Below are 27,434 nucleotides of genomic sequence, written 5' to 3'. Positions count from 1 at the left end.
ACGGGGTTGGGCGGCCGGAAAGGGAGGAGCTAGCAGCATCGTGGGACGCTAGCACCGAGCTCAGGGATTTTTGAGCTCTAGAGATCTAATCTACCTGCGTTATTCCTTGGCCGGTTGACACATACTGGCCCGGATATACACTAGCAGAGCCCGGCTGCCGGGTGGCAGATAGACTCAGCTGCAGAGTTGTGATGCCAAGGGGCGTTCTGTTACACTTCAAGAAGGATAACAATCTCCCTGATTACCTGTTTGGTGACATCTGTAGTGGCAGTGTTTGGCGGTGGAGCGGAGCCGGTGGACTCGGCTTTACAGATTTGTGCTGCGCGCCTGGAGGTGCCCAAGACTGACAAGTTTCCCACTTACTGGAAAATACAGGATAGCACCTGGTTCGGTGTTGATTTGTCTGGTGCCAATAGGGGAGCGAATGTGAAGGAGCAGGCTAAGGATAAGGCTGCAGTTGCAGAGGTGTCTGTGTTCGGCGGCCTTTACACATAGCGCTCCTGGATGACCCCCCCCTCCATGGAACAGCAGTACAAAGGCCCCGGTTGCACCAAATAGGATCTGCCTGATGGAGACCGGCTTACATTAACGAGGTACTGTGCTTCCAATTAGAAGGAGTACCGGAAGAAGCAGGTACTACGGGCAAGGCTCGTCCTTTTCTGTTTATTTCCTCCTTACTGTTTTAAGTGCCCCAAATCTTTAATGTCACCTAAGATAGGTTTCCCTGGAATGTAGAGCTGGACATTAGGCTGGGAATATAAGCCAAATTGACCAGGGACAAAGGGGAAGACTGACTACTGCTAGTTGCTAGAAGGTTACAGGTTAAAATTCCCTCATAGATCGCCCAAATGCTTTCCACACTATGATTGGTTAACTGGACTCTAAGCGGGCAAGAGCTGAGGGCTGAGGGTATGGATTAAACAAAGGGCTTAAAAACTGATAACTGGTTATATGAGTAAGCTAGTAGCCTAATCTGCAAATATCTTTCTGGCACAAAACCTAAAAATCAAGCGATATTGTACAGGACTTCCTAAAGTAACCGCAAGAGGACCATTGCTTTAAGATGCGAGGAGGGGTGAGGTGGTAGGAAAGTGTGGCCCCCAGAAGGCAAAGTCCCCCTGGAAATATCTCATAGCTGGCTGCAGGAAGGATATATCATTTCAATAAGGCCTGAGTTATTAAAACTACCCAGTGACTTTAAAATTCTAGAATAAAGACTGCATTAGGGTGGACCTTAAACACCAGAACTTTATATGCTGAATGTGATTTGCTTTTTGTCCGCCTAGGGTTGTATACTTTAAATATAAGCATAAAAGAGTGGTCTTATTCTGCTATGTAACACTTTTCATAATAAGTCTGCTGCAGTTTTGCTGTGGGTACACAAGGTTTTTCTTAAGCATACTTGTCTTTACAGACAAGAAATAGTTAACTGGTTAAGTTTTATATATATTAAGGGTCTGGTTTTTTTGTTTTGTTTTTTTTTTCTTTCTTTCTTCCTCTTTTTTTTCCCTCTCTCTTTCTCCATAAGTACATAGCAGACTGCTTAAGTTGTATAGATAATCCGTCCCTACTACAGCAAATTTCAGAATTAATTATGCCACAATTTGAGTCTCTAAGACAAGAAGTGGCCGCAGCTACAAATGAAATTAAACAATTCACATCACGGATGAATGAGTTAGAAACCAGAGTGTCGGATATGGAAGATAGATCAATAGCACAAGATCAGATGATTAATTCACATGATAGTAAACTTAACCTCATACAATCCAAAATTGAGGAACTTGAAGACAGGTCTAGGCGCAACAACCTGAGGGTTGTTGGCCTACCAGAAACGGCAGAATACCATGACTTGATAAATTTTGCATCTATTCAGCTTCCTAAGCTGGTAGGGAGTACTGTTGAGAATGTAAGGTTACCCATAGAGAGAGCCCACAGAATAGGAGCACCCAGAAGGAATGTAGATGGCCCTATTAAACCTAGGGTAGTAATTATTAAATTCCTAAACTTCCAGGACAAGTTTCACATACTTAGATTGTATTGCAAAAATAATAATATCATGGTGGGGTCCAATAAATTATTATTGTTTCAGGATTTCTCATACGAGACTCAAAACAAACGTAGGGAAATGGCCCCATTTTGTTCCCAACTAATCAGAGCCAATCTGAGAGCAAGACTTGTATACCCAGCAAAGATTGTAGTAGATAAGGATGGAGAAACACATACTTTTACAAAAGTTGAACAAATTAAATTATACTGTCAGAGCCTAGGGGTAGTATAAAATTGACTGGACAGGGGAATGCATTGTTTGAATAAACTTGTGACCAATAAGATGAATTTTTGGATTTTTATCCTCCTGCCCTGTTCTTTCTCCCGTTGGAGTAGGAATGAGATAGATAAGGGAAGGAGAGTGGAGTGGCCATGGGGCGAGGGGGAGAGAGGAGGGTTTTTTTTACAAGTTTTTGTTTTCCCCTCCCCCCCCTTTTTTTTTTTTTTCTTCTCCCCCCCTCCTCTGTTTCTTAGTCCTTTTGTTTTTTTTTTTTTTTGTTTTGCCCCCCCTAATAATAACTTAAATGGTTAACCTTAACTTTCTCTCTTGGAATATTGGAGGGATCTCATCTCCGATTAAAAGGAAACTGCTAATTAGACATCTTGGGAAACAGAAACCTGATTTAGTTTTTATACAGGAGACCCACCTTCGGCCCAAGGAGGCCATAAAACTTAAAAGTAAGTGGGTGGGGGAGGTAGTGTACACCCCCTATGATAAGACCAAAAGAGGCTTAGCTATCTTAATAAATAAGCAGTTGAGTTACAACATCATTTCAGTCCTTAACGATATTAACGGGAGATTTCAAATTCTTGAGATAGAAATTAACAACTGTATCTTTGTACTATGTAATGTATATGGACCTAACGCGATAGATAGAGATTTCTGGGAGGACATTAGTTTAAAATTGTTTTTACATATTGGGAAGAATATAGTGGTTGCTGGCGACTTTAATATGGCTTTCTCACATAGTTTGGACAGATCAAAGCCCAGATTTACCCCTAGAAAAGCTAGGGAAGCGGTAATCTTACAAAAATTTTGTCAAAAATTGGCTTTGCAAGATATTTGGCGGACACAAAACCCAGATCAACAAGAATACACATGTGTGTCAAGTGTACATTCTTCCTTCTCCCGAATTGACTATTTTTTAATCGCGAAACATATGGTAAAAATGAAAATTGGGTCTGCAATTCAGGATATTGTGATCTCAGATCACGCTATTATCTCATTAGAGATAAGCTTGACTGATAAACCTCTAGCAGGCAATAATAGGTTATTCTTCCCGCAGTATTTGGTTAATAATGTCAGTTTCAGAAAATGGATGCAGAATAGATGGAATCTATTCCAGGCTGATAATGTAAATTATCTAGATAGGCCAGAAATATTCTGGGAGACAGCAAAGGCTGTCTTCAGAGGTGAGATTAAAGCGTATTTAGTAAGAACTAAGGCGATCCGGGCCAAGAGAGAGGAGCAACTTTCCAATACATTGAGAAATAGCTACTGTAAATATCTTAGCAATCCCTCTATCAATCTATGGACTAAATATAAAAATAATAAATCGGTATATGATCTCTTCTTAAAACAACAATCAAATGCAGAAGAACAAAAATTTAAGGCCTTTTATTCAGGGATACAGGGTGTTTCGGCTAAGTATATTGCGAGAATCATTAAGATTAGACAACAAAAGAATTTTATCTCTGCACTGAAAATTGGGAACAATAGAGTGACTGACTCTGTAGAAATAAGGGAAGCCTTTTTTCAAACCTTTCAACAGCTTTATGCAACCAAACAGGTTAATATGGTAAATAAGGAGCAGTTCTGGCAAAGAATAAATCTACCCCAAATCGGACTAGAAGATCTCCAGCGTCTTAACGAACCTATATCTGGGGAAGAAATAATTAGTACTATAAAAAAGTTAAAATTGGGAAAAGTTCCCGGACCAGATGATTTGCCGGCCGAATTCTATAAAATACTATCGGAGCATATATCTCCAATTTTGGGTAAACTATTTAATGAATATTTTATAGATAACAAACCACAATCTTCCTTATTTGCGGCATCCAACATAGTCTTAATACTAAAGAAAGGTAAGGACCCAGAACTTCCATCTTCTTATAGGCCGATTTCACTCCTTAATCAGGACTATAAAATTCTCACATATATTTTAGCCAATAGATTAAAATCTCCCCTAGGATCTATGATACACCCCGACCAGACAGGTTTTATGATGGGCAGAAACCCAGTTAAAAATCTACGGAAAGTCCAACTAGTATTGGACTATTATTGGAATAAGACGGAGAAGAAAAGACAATACGCCAAACCTGATCACGCTATTCTCACAATTGATGCTGAAAAAGCGTTTGATTCCATCATATGGGACCATCTCTTCACTTCGTTGGAGAACTTTGGTATAACGGGTATTTTCCAACAATTTATTAGACAGCTTTATAGAGAACCATATTCTTCAATAATAGTGAATGGGCAACCTACTAATAAGATAGTTCTTAGGTGTGGAACCCGACAAGGCTGCCCACTATCTCCATTTCTGTTCAACCTATCAATTGAACCATTGGCAATTTATTTACGAAACGTAATGCAGGGCATTCAGATTGGAGGGCATAGATTGGTCCTTTCACTATTTGCAGATGATCTACTGCTTTTCCTTAGTAACACAACTACTTCTATCCCCCAGCTTATTGCGATATTTAATATATTTAGTTCCTTTTCAGGCTATAAAATTAACTATGAGAAATCCGAGATTATGTGGATACATAAACCCCGTGACTTTGGGAATTACCCCTTTAAGGAAACAACACAGATTACATACCTAGGTATTACACTGAGCAAAGACCCTAATTTATGGTATGAGCTTAATTTTAAGCCATGTATCAGAGGGATGGATATGAACCTTAAGAATTGGGGTAATTTACCGATATCAATTACAGCCCGAATTATGCTGATTAAGGTGGTTTTGTTCCCAAAGCTTTTATATTTCTTACAGAATCTCCCTTTGTTACTATATAACAGAGACTTGATCTTTCTCCAGAGGAGCTTCAATCAATTCATTTGGCAAGGAAAGAAACCACGTATCTCTCTTTTTAAATTATCATTACCGAAAGCCTATGGCGGTTTGGCATGTCCTAACGTTAAATTTTATAATTATGCCGCCTTAGCTAAATTTGCGTTAGACTGGATCTCTGAAAGGGAATTGGTTTCCTTTTTTGAGATTAAATCACTAATAATTAAGCCTTTTAGTTTAAAGGCAGTTTTACACCATCCTGTAAGTAGACTGCCTGGAATAATACATCAAATGACTATATTTAAATATATAGTACAGGCTTGGCAAAAAATATGTAGTGAACTAAGAATTGACTTTCGTAAATCAGAGTTCTTGCCTCTACGGGGTAACCCGGGCTTCCTGCCGGGATTAGACCCCTCTATATTTCAGACATGGTCGGAGAGAGGAGTGTACCATGTAGTTCAGATATGTGAAGGTAAAATTTTAAGGCTACAGTCATTTGAGCAATTATCTCATCGATTTAATCTCCCTAGGTCCAGTTTTTTCGCCTACTTACAGGTTAGACATTGGATAGAGGAATTAAGACAGGACACAGGACTAGAAATTGATAGCAAAGAATTAAAAATAATTTTAAGAGAATATCGGGAGGGGGTGTGTACTATCTCCCGCATCTATAATACTATCTTGAAAAATGGAGGGAAGCGTAATATTTTGGAAATAACTAATAAGTGGGTTAGAGATAAGGTTGCCTTAGACACCACAATAACTTTACAGAGTATAACATTGGTATCAGGTGCTACGATTATGCATAGCTGGAAAGAATCACATCTTAAATTGTTAAATAGGGTGTATTGTACACCAGCCCGATTGGCAAAATGGAACCTGGAAAGGCAAAATTGCCCTAAATGCTGTTTTGAGAATGCAGATCTGCTTCATTGTTTTTGGACTTGTCTGGCAGAAAATAAATTTTTGGGGCAATAAGATTGTTATCTATAGGGACAAGATTCAAACTGACCTTACCACAAATTTTTTTCCTGTGTAAATATACCTCTGCTGTTCCTAACAATAGATTTGTTAACCTACTTATTTTGATAGGGCGGAACCTAATTCTTAAAAATTGGAGAGGTAGAAAAACCCCTAGATTTAAAGATTTAATAAAAGAAGTACAACACCAGATGGTATTTGAGCAATATAATATAAGAGATATTAATTCTAAACAGTTACCCAGGTTCTTTAATAAATGGAAGAAATTTATTAGCTCCCTCTCCACGGGAACACAGAGTCAGTTGTTATCTTATTGGAAAGGGTCCACGTGGATACAACAACAAATTGACAAGGGAAATCTCCCAAGGTCCTGGTTCTCAGAGCCACAGATCTGAGAGGTCCTGTATAAGACGGAGAAGGGGTAATATATCCCTCCCCTTTCCCCATTCCCCCCCCCTTTTTTTTTTTCTCCTCTCCCCTCTTCCTCCCCACCGCTTACCACTTGCTGTCCTCTTCTGGGGCTAAACCTTAGACGGTCAGAGGGCTAATGCTACTTAGTGATTTATCGTATTAGGATTAAGTCTTGTTGAGGAACACTTAATAGACTTCACGCAGGCAAAGGCTCCCCCTAATAAGTACCGTTAGGGGTTCCCGGAAATAGGCACATATAGAGACAAAATTTGCTGATCTTAGATTCAGATATCCTAGGTAGCCTAGTGCTTGGAGGTATTAGAGCCAGTTTTTAAGTCTCCAGAGAGTAGATTTATTTTGATTTATTTAGATTAGTAATTGAGTTCAATGACCTAATGTGTATTCAAAGTTAGAAGAAGTTATTTTTTTAAACTAAAATTGAATAGATCTTGAATGATAACACTGATGAAGGGATTTTAGAAGAGCCTCCCTCTATTTTCCCTTTTTTTCTTTTTTTTTTTTTTTTCTCTTTTTTCTCTTCTTTTCTGCTCTTCTCTCGTTAAACTCAGAGGTATATGATGTTAGTTAATATTACCACAGATATATAAGGGGTTTCTCTGAAATGTTACTTTATTTTCTCTACGAGATATATGCTTTATATCTGATATATGTAATTTTTTTTGTTTTTTTTTGTTTGCCTTGTTTGGATGCTGTCTAGACATGATATGGATACTTCCCAGATCTATGTGATTTCAAATGAATGTAATAAATAAACATACAGCCAAGTTGTGCAATTGAAACGGGCAAAATTATTTTTTCAAGAAGTCAAGGCTGACAGAATTGATTGAGTATAATGAACATGACGTCACTGAAAAACCATTTGATAAACAGGTTTTCTAATAGATTGGAATGTCATTGCATTTGGAAACCCCATAAACAGCCATGTAAAAATAAATTGTATATCTCTTCTAACAGCTTCTAAAACCTCTTAAAGGGTGAACTTATGAAGCTGCATTCGCAGCTCTTGAGCCTGTGCAATGTCCCTAGCTTATTAATTAAAGGGACAGTCTAGTCAAAAATAAAATGTCATAATTCAGATAGTGCATGTAATTTTAAACAACTTTCCAATTTACTTTTATGATTAATTTTGCTTTGTTCTCTTGGTATTCTTAGTTGAAAGCTAAACCTAGGAGGCTCATATGCTAATTTCTGAACCCTTGAAGGCCGCCTCTTATGTGAATGCATTTTGACATTTTTTCACAACTAGAGTGCGTTAGTTCATGTGTGCCATATAGAAAACATTGTGTTCATGCCGTAAAGTTAGCTAGGAGTCAGCACTGATTGGCTAAAATGCAAGTCTGTCAAAAGAACTGAAATAAGGGGGCAGTCTGCATTGGCTTAGATACAAGGTAAATACAGAGGTAAAAAGTAAATTAATATAACCGTGTTGGTTATGCAAAACTGGGGAATGGGTAATAAAGGGATTATCTATATTTGTTTAATTCTGGTGTAGACTGTCCCATAAAGAAGAACAAACATATTTTTCCTCTCCGCCACCTGAGAGGTGCTGAGATCAATCACCCTGACACTTGCTTGTTCGGGTTGATTGTCATGCTCTGCTCTTGTGCAATTGGTTGTGCAGGAGCAGGCGGCATTGCACAATAAATCTCTTGTGCAATGTTAAATTTCACCACAAGATGCTGCATATTATATTTATATATATACAGTGCCTCCTGTCCCCCCACATACCTTGTTTCTTGGTGTTTTCCTGGGTGTCCTTAATTCTGGCATTGCATCAGTTTATAATTGTGTCCACAATTAGCTGTGAATAGAAATAGTCAACTGAGAAAAAATATTGCTTGGGGTAAATAAGGTTCACAAGAAGAAGGAGATTAACTCATTCAAATTTTATGATCTCTGACCCTTACTATAGACAGCTAAGGTATATCTTATCCTGGTCCTCTATATTAGAAGCACATTTCTCATTCACATAACTCTTATTATCTCAGGTTTGACTCTTTCTACAGAAAACACTGATATAACTTTCTGATATATACCACTCTGATTCTTAAATCCCAGCATTCTACTCTCTCTGACTTGGTGGTTAGACCATCATCGAATTGTTCAAGGGGCTTCTTTTGTTCGTCCTTCCTGGACTGTAGTCTCAACAGATGCAAGTCTTTCAGGTTGGGGAGATGTCTGGGGGTCTCTGATAGCACAAGGGGTTTGGAATCCTCTAGAGGCGAGGTTACTAATGAATATCTTAGAACTAAGATATTTTCAGGGCTCTTCAGGCTTAGCCTCTATTAAAGAGAGAACTTTTCATTCGCTTTCAGACAGACAGTATCACAACTGTGGCATATGTCAAACATCAGGGAGGGACTTGCAGTCCTTTAGCAATGAAAGAAGTATCATGGATACTTTCTTGGGCGGAATCCAACTCTTGTCTAATTTCTGTGATTCATATCCCAGGTGTAGACAATTGGGAAGCGGATTATCTCAGCCGTCAGACTTTACATCTGGGGGAGTGGACTCTCCATCCAGATGTATTTTTTTAGATTGTACAGATGTTGGGTCTTCCAGAAAAAGATCTGATGGCTTCCCAGTTAAACAATAAACTTCCCAGATACCTTTCCAGGTCCAGGGATCCTCAGACAGAGATGGTGGATGCTCCTTGTTCTTACCAACTTGCTTTTATTTGTCCGCCTCTAGTTCTTCTTTCAAGGGTGATCTCCAAGATCATAATGGAACAATCGCGTGTGTTTCTGATAGCTCCAGCATGGCCTTACAGGTTTTGGTATGCAGATCTTGTCCGGATGTCCAGTTGTCAACCTTGGCCACTTCCTTTAAGGCCAGAACTTCTGTCTCAAGGGCCGTTTTTCCATCATGATCTCAAATCGCTAAATTTGAAGGTATTGAAATTGAATGCTTAGTGCTTAGTCATAGAGGTTTCTCTGACTCCGTAATTAATACTGTGTTGCAGACTTGTAAGTCTGTTTCAAGGAAGATTTATTAGCGGGTTTGGAAAACCTATATTTCATGTTGTTCTTCTCATAAATTCTCTTGGCATTCTTTTAGAATTCCTAGAATTTTACAGTTTCTTCAGGATGGTTTGGATAAAGGTTTGTCTGCAAGTACTTTGAAGGGACAAATCACTGTTTTGTTCAGGTTTTGGTCCGTATCAAGCCTGTTATTAAATCTAATTTTCCTTCTTGGAGTCTTAATTTGGTTTTGAGGGTTTTGCAGGCTCCTCCTTTTGAGCCTATGCATTCTTTGGATATTAAACTGCTTTCTTGGAAAATATTGTTCCATTTGGCTATCTCTTCTGCTAGAAGAGTTTCTGAATTGTCTGCTCTCTCTTGTGAGTCTCCTTTTCTGATCAGGATAAAGCTGCTTTGCTGACTTCGTTTAAATTTCTTCCTAAGGTTGTGAATTCTAACAACATTAGTATGGAAATTGTATAGTCTCATACCATTAGATCTGGCTAAATGCAGGATTTAGGCTGGTTTGTATGTATTTCAAAATTGTCAGTAGTGTAAACTGAACAGTATTAAGTTAACCTGTCTCATTTCAAACACTGAGCAATCTTAGTCTGAGAGTATAACATTTTTTGCAGATGTAAAAATCTTAGATAAAATGCCTCCTTGCATCTAGAAAGTCCTTGCTTAAAGGGGCAGTAAACTGGAATGTAATTAAAATATATATATTAATAAAAAAAAAAAACTCATATCTGCCAAAAGGACACCTACCATTTGTGTACCGAGGAGGAAACATTTCTGCATGGCTTTAAATGTAGAATTTCTACAGCATTGTCAAATAATCATAAATACACTGCTGCATATTGTTAAAAAAAATGTTTTTATGGACCCCTGGGCCCACCATACAACTACTACCACACTGAAGTTACAATCCGAAATTGCACAAAGAAATAAAAACATTTACTAAGTAAGTCCTGCCTCCTCTGCAAATGAAAGTGATCTGCTGTCTGACTCAGGCACACACTGTACAAACAAAGTGCCAAGTCTGTCTCACACTGTGCATAGTGGTTTAGTGCACACTCAGAAATCCTCTCAAATGCTAATGCTTTACTCCTTGTAATAACATTCCCCACGCTCAATAGCTCTCAGCTGTAGTACCCTCTGGTGACTGCCATGTTGTGATTTTAAGTTAAAGTTGAGGGGTTGTTAGGTTTAGGGGTTAATAGCTTAATTAGTTTTTTTGCGATGTGGGGGCTGACGGTTTAGGGGTTAAAAGGTTTAGTTAGTAGGGGTGATGTGGGAGGCCAGAGGTTTAGGGGTTAATAAGTTTATTTAGGTTGCGGCGGTGTTGGGGAGCGGCGGGATAGGGGTTATAACTTTATTTATGTTGCTGCGGGGTCGGGGAGCAGCGGAATAGGGGTTAAAAACATAATATAGGTGGCAGCGATGTTGGGGGCGGCAGATTAGGGGTGTTTAGACTCGGGTCTGTTAGGGTGTTAGGTGTAAACTTTTTTTCTACCATAGAAATCAATGGAAAAGAATAGTATCCACAGCACCAATTTAGGTAAAAGAAAAAACCTTTATTTTCACATTACATGCATGTAATGTGAAAATAAAGGTTTTTTCTTTTACCTAAATTGGTGCTGTGGATACTATTCTTTTACATTGCTGTGAGGGTGGCAGTAACCCTTTCTCCACGGGCATCAAACAGAACAGACACTTACTAAAAGGTACTAACAGGTGCTGTACTCATTTGCTAATTCTTATAGAAATCAATGGGGTATGCTTCATTCTCTTGCAGCATTGAACATAAGCTTTCAGTGCTTTCATACTCCTATTGATTTCTATGGCATCCAGGGCCTTAAGGGTGTTGGATTGAAAGCCAGGTACGCTGCGTCCGAATAGCCGCGAGCATACCTGTTAGAAGTTTGATAAATGTGAAAAAGTGCCGAATGTGTATTTGGAACATCTGTAATGATGTAAGCATCGATCTGCATCGGATTGAGACCACCGGATCGTATGTTACATCACAAATTTCAACATTTGCCGGTCTTGAGGCTTTGATTACTAGGTCGGATCAATCTCGCAACAATTACGATGCAGAATTCCGGCGTATTTTCGGTTGACACTTTGATAAATAGGCCCCTATTTCTCAAACATCTAATACTCTGAAGTATGTATAACAAGTCATTAGGAACACATTAAGGAGAAACTCATTTTACAATAGTGTCCCTTTAAGTTCAGTTCGCCCTCCCTATCCAAAGGTATTAGAACAGAACTATCAGTGAGAAAGAACTGGCATTAGCTATTTCAGGATAAATAACCTTAGTGAGCACATAGTCTTCTTGAGACAACTTCTCAATCACATCAAAGTGGTCGGTGCAATCGATCTGCATAAATGAAACATTGATTCCTGATGCGTGAAGACTCTGTAAATAGGAGACAAATATGATTACATGTTGTTTTTGTTTTTAGTAACATAGAACACTTTAAATGTAAATAAAATATAATGTTCAATAAATAAATACAAAAACAAGAGAGTGGTGTCAGGTGTCAGATATATGTATAAATAAAAGATCCAGGGCTGTAGTTCTGATATTTCACTGAAAGTAGTGGCTGTAGTTATGGCTACTTAAAGGGACAGTTCACCCAAAAACTTTCTCCCCTTTAAATTATTCCCAATGATCAATTTCACCTGCTAGAGTGTATTAAATTGGTTGCAAGTAGCTCCTTTACTCATATTTCAGCATTTGAAATAGCTGATTTAGCTTGTAGTTTCCCAACCTATACTGAAAGTTTTGATACTGGCGTATATGCTATTGACAAGCCTAAGTAAACACAGCCAGCAGAAGAGATTACACTCCCAGTGGGATGCAGGATAGTTAAGTAATAAAATGATCATTTTCCATTGTTCTCTCTATGTATTGAGCTTTAGTTTTCCAGACAAATATAAGATAAGGAAGCAAGCCTGTGTACATAAAAGTGATAACATAATGAGATCTGATATTACCTGAAGCTCAACCCATTGTAATAGGCTGTGGTTTCAAAGCACAAAACCTGCTACTTCAGATACACAAATAAACCCGAAAATGCAATTTCTCAAATATTTTATACTCTGCAGTTGGTATAACAAGTCATTTAAAATACATTTATGGAAAAACAATTTTACAGTGTTCTGTCCCTTTAAGTTAATTACTACTCTCACCAGTTTGGACAGTACATATGTTTACAGTCCTGTAGTCTATAACAGACCTGGAAGAAGCCCCTTATTTCTCTTCAGCCGCCCATTGCTTAAAGGGACACTGAACCCAAATTTTTTATTTCGTGATTCAGATAGAGCATGCAATTTTAAGCAACTTTCTAATTTACTCCCATTATCAATTTTTCTTCGTTCTCTTGCTATCTTTATTTGAAAAAGAAGGCATCTAGGGCCCGATCCGATATGCAGCGTCGCCCGCAAAAGCCGGCGACGCCAAATTTTGCGCTGGTTTGGTATCACATATACGGTGTAACATAGAAGTTACGGTCGTATATTTCTGCCTTCGGCCTTAGTTTTTTGGCCCATAGACAGGTATACCAAACCAGCGCAGTTTGGTATCCAATATACAGCGTAAGGACTTACGTGGCGAAAATGGAGAAATCTTACTCCATTTTTACCTCGCCACAAATTGCAGGCGTAGTAAGCCTTACGCTGAGTATTGGAGCCCCGTAACTCCCTAAACTACCTGCAAAATAAAACCTAACACCTAACGCATGCATAATGTCTATCTACCTGTCAACCGCGATCCCCCGCCGCAATCCCTAATAAAGTGTTTAACCCCTAAACGGCCACTCCTGGACCCCGCCGCCACCTACATTAAATGTCTAACCCCCTAATGTGATCCCCCTACACCGCCGCCAACTACATTAAAATTATTAACCCCTAATGTAATCCCCCTACACCGCCGCCATCTATATTAAAATTATTACCCCCTAATGTGAGCCCCCTACCCCGCCGCCACCTATTTTAACTATATTACCCCCTAATCTAATCCCCCTACACCGCCGCCACCTATAATAAATGTATTACCCCCTAAAATACTAAAATGTCCCTACCCTAAACTAAATTAAAAAAAGCCCTGAAAAGGGCCTTTTGCGTGGCATTGCCCCAAAGTAACCAGCTCTATTACCAGCCCTTAAAAGGGCCTTTTGCGGGGCATTGCCCCAAAGTAACCAGCTCTATTACCAGCCCTTAAAAGGGCCTTTTGCGGGGCATTGTCACAAAGTAATCAGCTCTTTTACCTGTAATCTAATCCCCCTACACCGCCGCCACCTATAATAAATGTATTACCCCCTAAAATACTAAAATGTCCCTACCCTAAACTAAATTACAAATAGCCCTGAAAAGGGACTTTTGCGTGGCATTGCCCCAAAGTAACCAGCTCTATTACCAGCCCTTAAAAGGGCCTTTTGCAGGGCATTGCCCCAAAGTAACCAGCTCTATTACCAGCCCTTAAAAGGGCCTTTTGCAGGGCATTGCCCCAAAGTAACCAGCTCTATTACCAGCCCTTAAAAGGGCCTTTTGCGGGGCATTGCCCCAAAGTAACCTGCTCTATTACCAGCCCTTAAAAGGGCTTTTTGCGGGGCATTGTCACAAAGTAATCAGCTCTTTTACCTGTAATCTGACCCCCCTACACCGCCACCACCTATATTAGATATATTAACCCCTAATCTGACCCCCTACACCGCCACCTATATTAACTATATTAACCCTAATTATATTAGGGTTAATATAGTTAATATAGTTATTATATTATATATATTATTAATATAGTTAATAATTAATATAGTTATTATATTATATATATTAACTATATTAACCCTATCTAACCCTAACACCCCTAACTTAATTATTATTGCAATAAATCTAAATAATATTAATCTTATTAACTAAAATATTCCTATTTAAAACTAAATACTTACCTATAAAATAAACCTTAAGATAGCTACAATATAATTAATAATTACATTGTAGCTATTTTAGGGTTTATATTTATTTTACAGGTAACTTGGTATTTATTTTAACTAGGTACAATAGCTATTAAATAGTTAATAACTATTTAATAGCTACCTAGTTAAAATAATTACCAATTTACCTGTAAAATAAATCCTAACCTAAGTTACAAATACACCTACACTATCAATAAATTAATTAAATAAACTACAATTATCTAAACTAAAATATAATTAAATACACTAAACTAAATTACAAAAAAACCCCACTAAATTACAAAAAAATAAAAATAGATTACAAGAATTTTAAGATAATTACAGCTAACAAAGCCCCCCAAAATAAAAAAATGTCCCTACCCTAAACTAAATTACAAAAAGTAATCAGTTCTATTACCAGCCCTTAAAATGTAAACCCTAAAATAGCTACAATGTAATTATTAATTATATTGTAGCTATCTTAGGGTTTATTTTATAGGTAAGTATTTAGTTTTAAATAGGAATAATTTAGTTAATATTATTAATATTATTTAGATTTATTTTAATAATAATTAAGTTAGGGGTGTTAAGAGTTAGATAGGGTTAATATATGTAATATAATAACTATATTAACCCTAATATAATTAGGGTTAATATAGTTAATATAGGTGGCAGCGGTGTAGGGGGGTCAGATTAGGGGTCAATATATTTAATATAGGTTGCGGCGGTGTAGGGGGATTAGATTAGGGGTTAATACATTTAATATAGGTGGCGGCGGTGTAGGGGGATTAGATTACAGGTAAAAGAGCTGATTACTTTGGGACAATGCCCCGCAAAAGGCCCTTTTCAGGGCTATTTGTAATTTAGTTTAGGGTAGGGACATTTTAGTATTTTAGGGGGTAATACATTTATTATAGGTGGCGGTGTAGGGGGATTAGATTAGGGGTTAATACATTTAATATAGGTGGCGGCGGTGTAGGGGGATTAGATTAGGGGTTAATACATTTAATATAGGTGGCGGCGGTGTAAGGAGGTCAGATTAGGGGGTAATATAGTTAATGTAGGTGGCGTCGGTGTAAGGGGATTAGATTAGGACTTATTACATTTAATATAGGTGGCGGCAGGGTGAAGGGGGTCAGATTAGGGGGTAATATAGTTAATATAGGTGGCGGTGGGGTAGGGGGCTCACATTAGGGGTTAATATAGTTAAAATAGGTGGCGGCGGTGTAGGGGGATCATATTAGGGGGTAATATAGTTAATGTAGGTGGCAGCGGGTAGGGGGCTCACATTAGGGGGTAATATAGTTAAAATAGGTGGCGGCAGTGTAGGGGGATCATATTAGGGGGTAATATAGATAATGTAGCTGGCGGCGGGGTCCGGGAGTGGCGGTTTAGGAGTTAATATATTTATTGTTAGGAGTGAGAGGGGGGATTGCGGATAGAGGGGTATACATGTCGGGCTATGTTTGGGAGGCGTGTTAGACAGTTACGGGAGATTTTATATTTTAGTCAGTTTTTGTAGGCGGCGGCAGTTTCTAAATTGCCGTAAGTCACTGGCGACTCCAGAAATTTGTACTTACGCAGATTTCTGGACATCGCTAGTTTGTCAGACTTACGGCACTTTAGCATCTGACGGCGCCGTATATGGGATAGCTCGAGTTACGAGCTGAAACTACGGGCGGTGCAGGTTTCCACGCCTGCGCCGTATATATCGATCGCGCACCTAAGCTTTTATTTTTCTTCAGAACTCTGGACAGCACTTTTTTATTGGTGGATAAATGTATCCACCAATCAGCAAGAACAACCCAGGTTGTTCACCAAAAATGGGCCGGCATCTAAACTTACATTCTTGCATTTCAAATAAATATACCAAGAGAATGAAGAAAATATGATAATAGGAGTAAATTAGAAAGTTGCTTAAAATTTAATTCTCTATCTGAATCACAAAAGAAAAAATTTGGGTTCAGTGTCCCTTTAAAGGGACATAAAACTAGAATAATATTTAGCATGCTTACAGAAGAGGAGAAATTAAAGGGGCATATTGCACTATTGCTTGCACAGAATTATGTTTAAACCCCACAAAGGACTTAAACATATAGTTAAAGTAAGCTCTGTACTGACAATGCACTACTGGTCCTAAAATGAACATGAAATTTACATCAGTATTTTGCAGTTTCGGGGGAATCATCTGTCTCCTTCCTTCAATCACTATCAATGTTCTCAGGAAATCAATGTTCTGAGAAAGGTGACAGCTAATCCTTACATTGATGTAATTGTTATAAATCTGGTTGTGTTTTTTTTAATTATTATTTAATTTGAATTCAGAAAATTGAGACACACACACCCACGTCAATGTAACTAGGAAGGACATACTATGCTGTCACTTTAAGACATAGAGATATAACTGATCATTTGAGAAGTCACGCCTTTGGAGGTTTGCCTGCTCTCAGCATGACTAGCATAAGCCATAACAGATCACCTGTCATGGCATGACAGCGTACAAAATAGCCTTCAGGGACTGAACTGCAGACAAGTTTTCAATTGACCTTGCCCAATTTAAACATCAAATATCTTATTGTAAAATACTTACATTTCTGGACTTGGGGAAAAACAGACCATCTTTTCTGCAAATCACTATCGGCTAAGCTACTACTAACTCCTTTTCTTACTCATCCCAGAGGAAATCTAGCATGGGTGGGATCTAAGCAGGCTTCACATGGTTTACTGGCCCTATTCCTAACAAAAATTTGCAATTTGCCACTGTCAATAGCTCTTAAAGAAACACACACACACACACACATACATATATAAAAACAATTAAAGGGACAGTATACACTCATTTTCATATAACTGCATGTAATAGACACTACTATAAAGCATAAGATGCACAGATACTGATATAAAAATCCAGTATAAAACTGTTTAAAAACTTACTTAGAAGCTCTCAGTTTAGCTCTATTGAAAAAGTATCTGGAAAGCCCACTGTAAGTGGGAAATAAGAACTCCCCCGCTCCACCTTCTTTTGCATATGAAAAGACCCTTTACACAAATAGGAGCAAGCTGGAGTAGGTTTCTGTGACACCTGTCAGTATTCTCATAAAACTTTGGGGCTTGGTTAGGAGTTTGAAAATCAGAGCAATGTTATTTAAAAATAAGCAAAACTATACATTTAAAAAAAAAAAAAAAACGTTATGGGATATATCGTCTACAAAACATTTATGCATAAAAAAATGAGTGTATAATGTCCCTTTAAGCACTTTATTACAAATTATTTACATACAACATACATGCTTTAAAGGTATTTAACCCCTTAAGGACCGGGCATTTCAGACTAAAACTTCCCTAAAAGACCAGAGCATTTTTGCCATCACTACATTTAAACAGAAATAGAGCCTTTTTTCTTTTATTTGCTCAAATATTTACTCAGAACTATATATTTTTTTTAGTGGACAACCCAAAGTATTGATCTAGGCCCATTTTTTGTATATTTCATGCCACCATTTCACAGATGCGATCAAAAAAAAAAAAAAAAAAACGTTAACTTTTTCACCGAAATTATTTATACACAACTACTAAAGTCATAAGACAATTGGTTGTAAAAACTTCTCTGGGATCCCCTTAGTTCAGAAACAGCAGACATATATGGCTTTGCCATTGCTTTTTGGTAATTAGAAGGCCACAAATTGCAGCTGCGCACCACACTTTTATTATTTCCAGCAGTGAAGGAGTTAATTAGGTAGATTGTAAGGTAGATTGTAATTTTAGCTTTAGTGTAGAGATCAGCCTCCCACCTGACACTTCCCACCCCCTGGTCCCTCCCTGATAGCTCTCAAACAGCTCTCTTCCCTCCCCCACCCCCATCTTAAGTACTGGCAGACAGTCTGCAGTATTAGACTTTTTTTAAAAAAACAAACAAACATTTTTTAATTATAATTATGTTCTTCAGTGTAGGATTATCAACTTACCTTCCCACCTCCCTGATTCCTCCCAAAAAGCTCTCTAACCCTCCCCCCTCTAACTAATTACCACCCTCTTAGTAAATACAATTTAAAAAAACACATTTTTCTTTTACAAAGATATGACGAGTCCACGGATTTCATCCTTACTTGTGGGATATTAACCTCCTGCTAACAGGAAGTGGCAAAGAGCACCACAGCAGAGCTGTATATATAGCCCCTCCCCTTCCCCTCCACCCCCAGTCATTCTCTTTGCCTGTGTTATACTAGGAAGACATGGTAAAGTGAGTTGTTAGTTTTAGTTTCTTCAATCAAGAAGTTTTTTATTTGAAATGGTACCGGTGCGTACTATTTTCCTCAGGGGAATATGAAAGAAGATTTCTGCCCTGAGGTTTGATGATCTTAGCATTTGTAACTAAGATCCACGCTGGTTCCCACAAGACTTCTGAAGGTAACCATGAGACATCTTCAGTGTGGAGACCGGTTTCATGCTACAAACAGCATTAAGGTATGTGCAGCATTTTTTTTCTGAGGAGACTTGGTGTATCAGAACTGGCTGGCATTATTTCCCTGTATGGGAATGGGGTAAGCAGTAAAACCTATTTTAATAAGAGGGGTGTTACTGGAGTCCCAATTTTATATTTATCATTAGTTGATATTTGGGCATTATGTGACATGGGAGACCATATAAAAAACTATGTTTTTTATTTTTGGCACTTAACACTTATTGGTTTTATGCTCAAGGGTTATATTGTGTGTGTATTTTTACTTTAGTGCAAAACTGCATTTCCATGCGGTGTTGTTTGGGCCTACTCTGACTTTTGACCTTAAGGGGCGGAGCCTATTTTGGCGCAATTTCTTCAGGCTTAGCAGTAGCAAACAGTAACTCGGTGGCTCCTGGACTATGTAGCTGGTATGAAGGGTTGGAAACTTGATTTGAAGTACCCTGGGGGCAGGTAGGCGCCACAGCAGAGCTGTGGCGAGGTGCAGAGTGTATTTTTATCTTTTGACTACATGTTGATATAAGTACTTCTAAAGCCTTATTTCTGCCCTTGCTTCTGGGTGCAGTAATTTTTGGATTAACCAACGATACTAAGTTAAATTTGGGAATAATTTAACGTTTTTTGTGCATTTTGGAAACATTGTTCACTTTTTCTTTTCTTAAAGGCACAGTACACATTTTTTCTAATGTTTATTTTATGCTATAAATAAGTGTTTAAACGACTTATGTGGTATTACTAGTCTGTTCAACATGTCTGACATTGAGGTTTCTCATTGTTCTATGTGTTTAAAAGCTATTGTGCAACCCCCTCTAACATTGTGTAACTTTTGTACTGAAAGGGCTTTACAATGTAAAAAGCATATTTTAAATAAAGTAAGTGTGCCTATGGATGATTCTCAGTCTGAAGAGAATCAGGATATGCCATCTAATTCTCCCCAAGTGTCACAACCTTTTATGCCCACACAAGCGACGCCTAGTACTTCTAGTGCGTCTAATTCCTTTACTCTGCAGGAGATGGCTGCAGTTATGTCAACTAACCTTACAGAGGTATTGTCTAAATTACCAGTGTTGCAGGGTAAACGCAGTAGGTCAAGTATTAATGTAAATACTGAATCCTCTGATGCTTTATTAGCTATTTCCGATGTTCCCTCACAGTGCTCTGAGTTGGGGATCAGGGAATTACTGTCTGAGGGTGAAATTTCTGATTCAGGGAATGTTTTGCCTCAGACAGATTCGGATGCTATGTCATTTAAATTTAAGCTTGAACACCTCCGCCTGTTGCTTAGGGAGGTTTTAGCGACTCTGGATGATTGTGATCCTATTGTGATTCCTCCAGAGAAATTGTGTAAAATGGATAAATATTTGGAAGTTCCTACTTACACTGATGTTTTTCCGGTTCCTAAGAGAATTTCGGAAATTATTAGTAAGGAATGGGATAGACCAGGTATACAGTTTTCTCCCTCTCCTAATTTTAAAATGTTTCCTATATCAGATACCATTCGGGACTCATGGCAAATGGTCCCTAAGGTAGAGGGAGCTATATCTTCCCTAGCTAAGCGTACTACTATACCCATTGAGGATAGTTGTGCTTTCAAGGATCCTATGGATAAGAAATTAGAGGGTCTACTAAAGAAATTATTTGTTAATCAGGGATTTCTTTTACAACCTACGGCTTGCATTGTTCCAGTAACTACTGCAGCAGCTTTTTGGTTTGAGGCTCTAGAAGAGTCTCTTAAGGCTGAGACTCCATTAGATGACATTCTAGATAGAATTAAGGATCTTAAGCTAGCTAATTCTTTTATTACTGATGCCGCTTTTCAAATTGCTAAATTAGCGGCAAAAAATGCAGGATTTGCTATTGTAGCACGTAGAGCATTGTGGCTCAAATCTTGGTCTGCTGATGTGTCATCAAAACATAAGCTTTTAGCTATTCCCTTTAAAGGTAAGACCCTTTTTGGGCCAGAATTGAAGGAGATAATTTCTGATATTACAGGAGGTTAGGGCCATGCCCTACCTCAGGATAGGTCGGTTAAAATGAGGGGTAAACAGAATAATTTTCGTTTCTTTCGGAACTTTAAAGGAGGACCCCCCGCTTCTTCTTCTTCCACAAAGCAGCATGAAGGGGTGGCCCCCAATCCGGGACCGGATCTAGTAGGGGGCAGACTTTCTTTCTTTGCTCAGGCTTGGGCAAGAAATGTTCAGGATTCCTGGGCACTAGAAATAGTGACCCACGGTTATCAATTGGAATTCAAGGATTTTTTCCCAAGAGGGAGATTTCATCTTTCAAAATTATCTGCAAACCAGATAAAGAGAGAGGCGACAGGGACAGGGGTTTTACTCAAACCTATTTATGGTCCCCAAAAAAAGAGGGAACGTTCAGACCCATTTTGGACCGCAAGTGTCTAAACAAATTTCTAAGAATTCCATCATTCAAGATGGAGACAATTCGAACGATTTTGCCACTGATCCAGGAGGGTCAATATATGACTACCGTGGATTTGAAGGATGCTTACCTTCATATTCCAATTCACAGAGATCATCATCGGTTTCTAAGGTTCTCCTTCTTGGACAAACATTATCAGTTTGTGGCTCTTTCTTTCGGGTTGGCCACAGCACCCAGAATCTTCACAAAGGTTCTAGGGTCTCTTTTGGCGGTTCTCAGACCGCAAGGGATAGTGGTGGTGCCTTATCTGGACGATATTCTGATTCAGGCATCAACATATCATCTGACAAAATCTCACATGGACACAGTGTTGTCTTTTCTGAAAACTCACGGCTGGAAGGTGAACATAGAGAAGAGTTCACTTGTTCCACAAACAAGGGTTCCTTTCTTGGGAACTCTGATAGACTTGGTAGCCATGAAAGTATTTCTAATGGAGGTTTTGAATGCTTGCCGAGCACTTCTGTCCATTCCTCTGCTCAGTGTATGGAGGTAATCGGATTAATGGTAGCGGCAATGGACATTGTTCCGTTTGCTCGCTTTCATCTCAGACCACTGCAACTGTGCATGCTCGGTCAGTGGAATGAGGATTATGCGGATTTATCTCCAAAGATAATTCTGGATCAAGAGACCAGAAACTCTCTTCTTTGGTGGTTGTTGCCAGATCATCTGTCCCAGGGGACTTGTTTCCGCAGACCCTTGTGGGTGATAGTGACAACAGATGTCAGCCCTCTGGGCTGGGGTTCAGTTTGGAACTCCCTGAAGGCTCAGGGTGTTTGGACTTATATGGAGTCTCTACTTCAAATCAATATTCTGGAACTGTGAGCAATATTTAATGCGCTTCAGGCGTGGCCTCAGTTGGCTTCGGCCAAATTCATCAGATTCCAGTCGGACAACATATCGACTGTGGCATATGTCAATCATCAGGGGAGAACAAGGAGTTCCTTAGCGATGATAGAAGTATCCAAGATAATCAGTTGGGCAGAGGCCCACTCTTGTCATCTGTCAGCGATCTTTATCCCAGGGGTAGAGAACTGGGAAGCAGATTTTCTAAGTCGACAGACTTTTCATCCGGGGGAGTGGGAACTTTACCCGGAGGTATTTGCCTCATTGATTCTCAGATGGGGCAGACCGGAATTGGATTTGATGGCATCTCGCCAGAATGCCAAGCTTCCAAGATACGGATCCCGGTCAAGGGATCATCAGGCGGAACTGATAGATGCCTTGGCAGTACCTTGGTTGTTCAGCCTAGCTTATGTGTTTCCGCCGTTTCCTCTCCTCCCACACGTGATTTCTCGAATCAAACAGGAGAGAGCTTCAGTGATCCTGATAGCACCTGCGTGGCCACGCAGGACTTGGGATGCGGATCTAGTGGACATGTCCTCTCTGCCACCGTGGAAACTTCCGTTGAGACAGGACCTTCTCATTCAAGGTCCTTTCCAACATCCAAATTTAATTTCTCTGCAACTGACTCCGTGGAGATTGAACGCTTGATTTTATAGAAGCGAGGATTCTCTGATTCAGTTATCAATATTTGATACAGGCTAGAAAGCATGTCACTAGAAAGATCTATCATAAGATATGGCGTAAATATCTTTATTGGTGTGAATCCAATACTCATGGAGTAAAGTTAGGATTCCTAGGATTTTGTCTTTTCTCCAAGAAGGATTGGAGAAAGGGTTATCAGCAAGTTCCTTAAAGGGACAAATTTCAGCTTTGTCAATTCTGTTTCACAAACGTTTGGCAAATGTATCAGATGTTCAGTCTTTTTGTCAGGCTCTATCTAGAATTAAGCCTGTATTTATACCTATTACTCCTCCCTGGAGTTTGAATTTAGTTCTTCGAGTTCTGCAAGGGGTTCCGTTTGAACCTATGCATTCCATAGATATTAAACTATTATTTTGGAAAGTTCTGTTTTTGGTTGCTATTTCTTCTGCTCGAAGAGTTTCTGAGCTTTCAGCATTACAGTGTGATTTGCCTTATCTCATATTTCATTCTGATAAGATGGTTTTACATACCAAACCTGGGTTCCTTCCTAAGGTTGTTTCGAATAAGAATATTAATCAGGAAATTGTTGTTCCTTCCTTGTGTCCTAATCCTTCTTCTAAGAAGGAGCGTCTGTTACATAACTTGGACGTGGTCCGTGCCTTAAAGCTTTACTTACAGGCAACTAAGGATTTCTGTCAATCGTCTTCATTATTCATTGATTATTCTGGAAAGCGTAGGGGTCAGAAAGCTACGGCTACCTCTCTTTCTTTTTGGCTGAGAAGTATCATCCGCCTGGCATATGAGACTGCTGGACAGCAGCCTCCTGAAAGAATTACAGCTGATTCTACTAGGGCTGTGGCTTCCACATGGGCTTTTAAAAATGATGCATCTGTGGAAAAGATTTGTAAGGCTGCAACTTGGTCATCCCTTCACACTTTTTCCAAATTTTACAAATTTGATACTTTTGCTTCTTCTGAGGCTGTTTTTGGGAGAAAGGTTCTTCAAGCAGTGGTGCCTTCCGTTTAGGTTCCTGTCTTGTCCCTCCCTTTCATCCGTGTCCTATTGCTTTGGTATTGGTTTCCCACAAGTAAGGATGAAATCCGTGGACTCATCATATCTTTGTAAAAGAAAACTAAATTTATGCTTACCTGATAAATTACTGTCTTTTACGATATGACGAGTCCACGGCCCTCCCTGTTATTTTAAGACAGGTTTATTTTATTTTTTGAAAACTTCAGTCACCTCTGCACCTTTTTAGCCTTTCCTTTTCTCTTCCTATAACCTTCGGCCGAATGACTGAGGGTGGAGGGGAAGGGGAGGGGCTATATATACAGCTCTGCTGTGGTGCTCTTTGCCACTTCCTGTTAGCAGGAGGTTAATATCCCACAAGTAAGGATGAAATCCGTGGACTCGTCATATCGTAAAAGAAAGCAATTTATCAGGTAAGCATAAATTTAGTTTTTCTGTAGTGTAGCTGCCCCCACCTCCATTTACCCCCTCCCCTTCTCAGATCGATTTCCCACCCTCTTACCCACCCTCACAGTATGATCCGCCTCTACCTGCTCCCCCCTCCCTCCTTTCCCCTCCCTGCCGCTCTGAGTTTTTTTTCTGTAGTGTAGCGGTCCCGCCCCTACCACCCACCCCCTCCAGCAGTGGGCCGCCCACCCGCCTCCCTCCTTACCCTCCCATGCCACCAACGATCGGCACCACCAAGGAAAACGTTCCTGAAGTATATAGGTCTGATCCCGCCTAACAAGGTCAGTCCAGCCCCGAAATACCAGGCAATTCTCCTCTGAAAAAAGGAAACGGCAACCCCAGATTATCCTTTGAGCAAAGCCCAATTTGGCAAAAAGAAGCTACTCCCAGGTGGTAACCGGGCCATAGAACAAGACACTGAGCTTGTTCCTGGCAGACTGCTTCTCTCTCTGTTTGTATTTGTATACTGATCCTGGGGAAAGTCTCCCTAAGGGTGATGGGGGAATCCAGATGTGGAGTCCTTGCCCAATGGTAGAGAGATATGGCTGCACCTCACTGACGGGCCCAAAGAGGCCGAAACGATCGTCTGGGGTTGCCGTTTCCCTTGTTCAGAGGAGAGTTGCCTGGTATTTCAGGGCTGGACTGACCTTGTTAAGCAGGATCAGACTGATATACTACATGAAAGTTTTCCTCTGTGAAAAGCACAATTAGGAAAAAAGAAGCAGCTCCCAGGTGGTAACTGGGCCGCCAGTTGTCCGTTCCTGGCAGACTGCTTCTCTCTCTGTTTGTATATTATAGTTATCCTTTGCAATCAGTTTGATTAAATTGATTGTAAAATAATCTTTGGATACAGCTACAAATCCACCCTATGATTTTCAAAAGTGATAAAGCTCCAGAGAACATAGAGTCATGTCCATGTACATGGGAGTGATATAATCCCCTTTTTCCCATGTGTAAATTATTTTTGAAATGGATGATGTACTCAGGCAAGTACATTAACCCCTTAATCACCACAGCACTTTTCCATTTTCTGTCCGTTTGGGACCAAGGCTATTTTTACATTTTTGCGGTGTTTGTGTTTAGCTGTAATTTTCCTCTTATTCATTTACTTTACCCACACATATTATATACCGTATTTCTCGCCATTAAATGGACTTTCAAAAGATACCATTATTTTAATCATATCTTATAATTTGCTAACACAAAAATACAAAATATGAGGAAAAAATGGAAAAAAAACACTTTTTCTAACTTTGACCCCCAAAATCTGTTACACATTTACAACCACCAAAAAACACCCATGCTAAATAGTTTCTAAATTTTGTCCTAAGTTTAGAAACAGCCAATGTTTACATTTTCTTTGCTTTTTTTTGCAAGTTATAGGGCAATAAGTACAAGTAGCACTTTGCTATTTTCAAAATTAACGCTAGCTACATTGGAACACTGATATCTTTCAGGAATCCCTGAATATCCCTTGACATGTATATATTTGTTTTTTACAAAACATCCCAAAGTATTGATCTAGGCCCATTTTGGTATATTTCATGCCACTATTTCACGCCAAATGCGATCAAATAAAAATTTTTTTTCACTTTTTCACAATTTTTTTCACAAACTTTAGGTTTCTCACTGAAATTATTTACAAACAACTTATGCAATTATGGCACAAATGGTTGTAAATGCTTCTCTGGGATCCCCTTTGTTCAGAAAATTTTTGGTAATTAGAAGGCCGCTAAATGTTGCTGCGCATCACACGTGTATTCTAAATGTTGCTGCGCATCACACGTGTATTATGGCTAGCAGTGAAGGGGTTAATTAGGTAGTTTGTAGGGAGCTTGCAGGGTTAATTTTAGCTTTAGTGTAGAGATCAGCCTCCCACCTGGCACATCACACCCCCTGATCCCTACCAAACATCTCCCTTCCCTCACCCACCCCACAATTGTCCCCGCCATCTTAAGTAGTGGCAGAAAGTCTGCCAGTACTAAAATAAAAGGTATCTTGGAATTTTTGTAATTTTTTCCCCTGCATATTTACATATGCTGCTGTGAAGGATCCCACCTTAGCCCCCAACCTCCCTGATCCCCCCCCCCAAAAAAACAGCTCTCTAACCCTTCCACTCTGCCTTATTGGGGGCCATCTTGGGTACTGGCAGACCCAGTTTGCAAAAAAACAATGTGTTTATTTTTAATTTTTTTCTGTAGTGTAGCTTCCCTCCCCACACAGACCAACCCCCCACCCCCTGCCTGATCATTTTTTTGTAAGATCTTTCCCCCCCTTTTTCCCACTTTTAACCCAAGTTTTTCTGTAGTGTAGCGGTTCCCACACGCTCCCTCCCCGTGCACGCGCATGTGTCCGTGCGTGCCCCTGGCTATCCCCGCCCAAGATCCCGCCCCCCTCCACATCACAAGGCCCATCGATGGCCGCCACCCGGCTCCCACCCACCAACGATACCGGCCATCGATGTTCGGTGCAGAGAGGGCCACAGAGTGGCTCTCTCTGCATCGCATGGCTAAAAAGGGTTATTGCAGGATGCCTCGATATCGAGGCATCACTGCAATAACCGCAAAGCAGCTGGAAGCGAGCAGGATCACTTCCAGCTGCTTTCCAGACCAAGGACGTGCAGGGTACGTCCTCAGGTATTAACTGTCTTTTTTTGAGGACGTACCCTGCACGTTCTCGGTCACTAAGGGGTTAAAGGGACACAGAACCCAAATTTTTTTCTTTTGTGATTCAGATAGAGCGTGCGATTTTAAGCAACTTTCTAATTTACTCCTATTATCATTTTTTTCTTCATTCTCTTGCTATCTTTATTTGAAAAAGAAGGCATCTAAGTTTTTTGGTTTAGAACTCTGGACAGCATTTTTTTTACTGGTGGATGAATTTATCCACCAATCGGCAAGGACAACCCAGGTCGTTCACCAAAAATGGGCCGGCATCTAAACTTACATTCTTGCATTTCAAATAAAGATACCAAGAGAATAAAGACAATTTGATAATAGGAGTAAATTAGAAAGATCCTTAAAATGTCATGCTCTATCTGAATCATGAAAGAAAAATTTTGGGTTCAGTGTCCCTTTAAGCGTTCATTATATTCAAACCTCCTACAGGAAGGAATTCAAATGGTCTGGGCACTTTTTCTCTTCCCCCCACACACACACACACTGGGAG

The 27,434-nt window shown here is 39.5% G+C and overlaps 1 protein-coding gene across 2 annotated transcripts in view; it reads right to left on the bottom strand.

Moving 5' to 3' along the window:
- Positions 1-27,434, bottom strand: part of AFMID (arylformamidase) — a 138,296-nt gene that overhangs the window by 77,713 nt on the left and 33,149 nt on the right. For both annotated transcript variants that reach the window (XM_053706181.1, XM_053706174.1), the window contains exons 10-11: positions 11,761-11,865; positions 8,208-8,280 (exon numbers count right to left, since the gene is read on the bottom strand). In XM_053706181.1, coding sequence (XP_053562156.1) covers positions 8,254-8,280; positions 11,761-11,865 — 132 coding nt within the window. In that variant the 3' untranslated portion in view covers positions 8,208-8,253. The remainder of the gene's footprint in view (positions 1-8,207; positions 8,281-11,760; positions 11,866-27,434) is intronic.

The sequence above is a fragment of the Bombina bombina genome, chromosome 1, assembly GCF_027579735.1.
Source record: "Bombina bombina isolate aBomBom1 chromosome 1, aBomBom1.pri, whole genome shotgun sequence".
Taxonomy (NCBI): Eukaryota; Metazoa; Chordata; class Amphibia; order Anura; family Bombinatoridae; genus Bombina; species Bombina bombina.
Note: the sequence above shows the minus strand (reverse complement) of the source record. Positions and strands in the feature narration are given on the sequence as shown.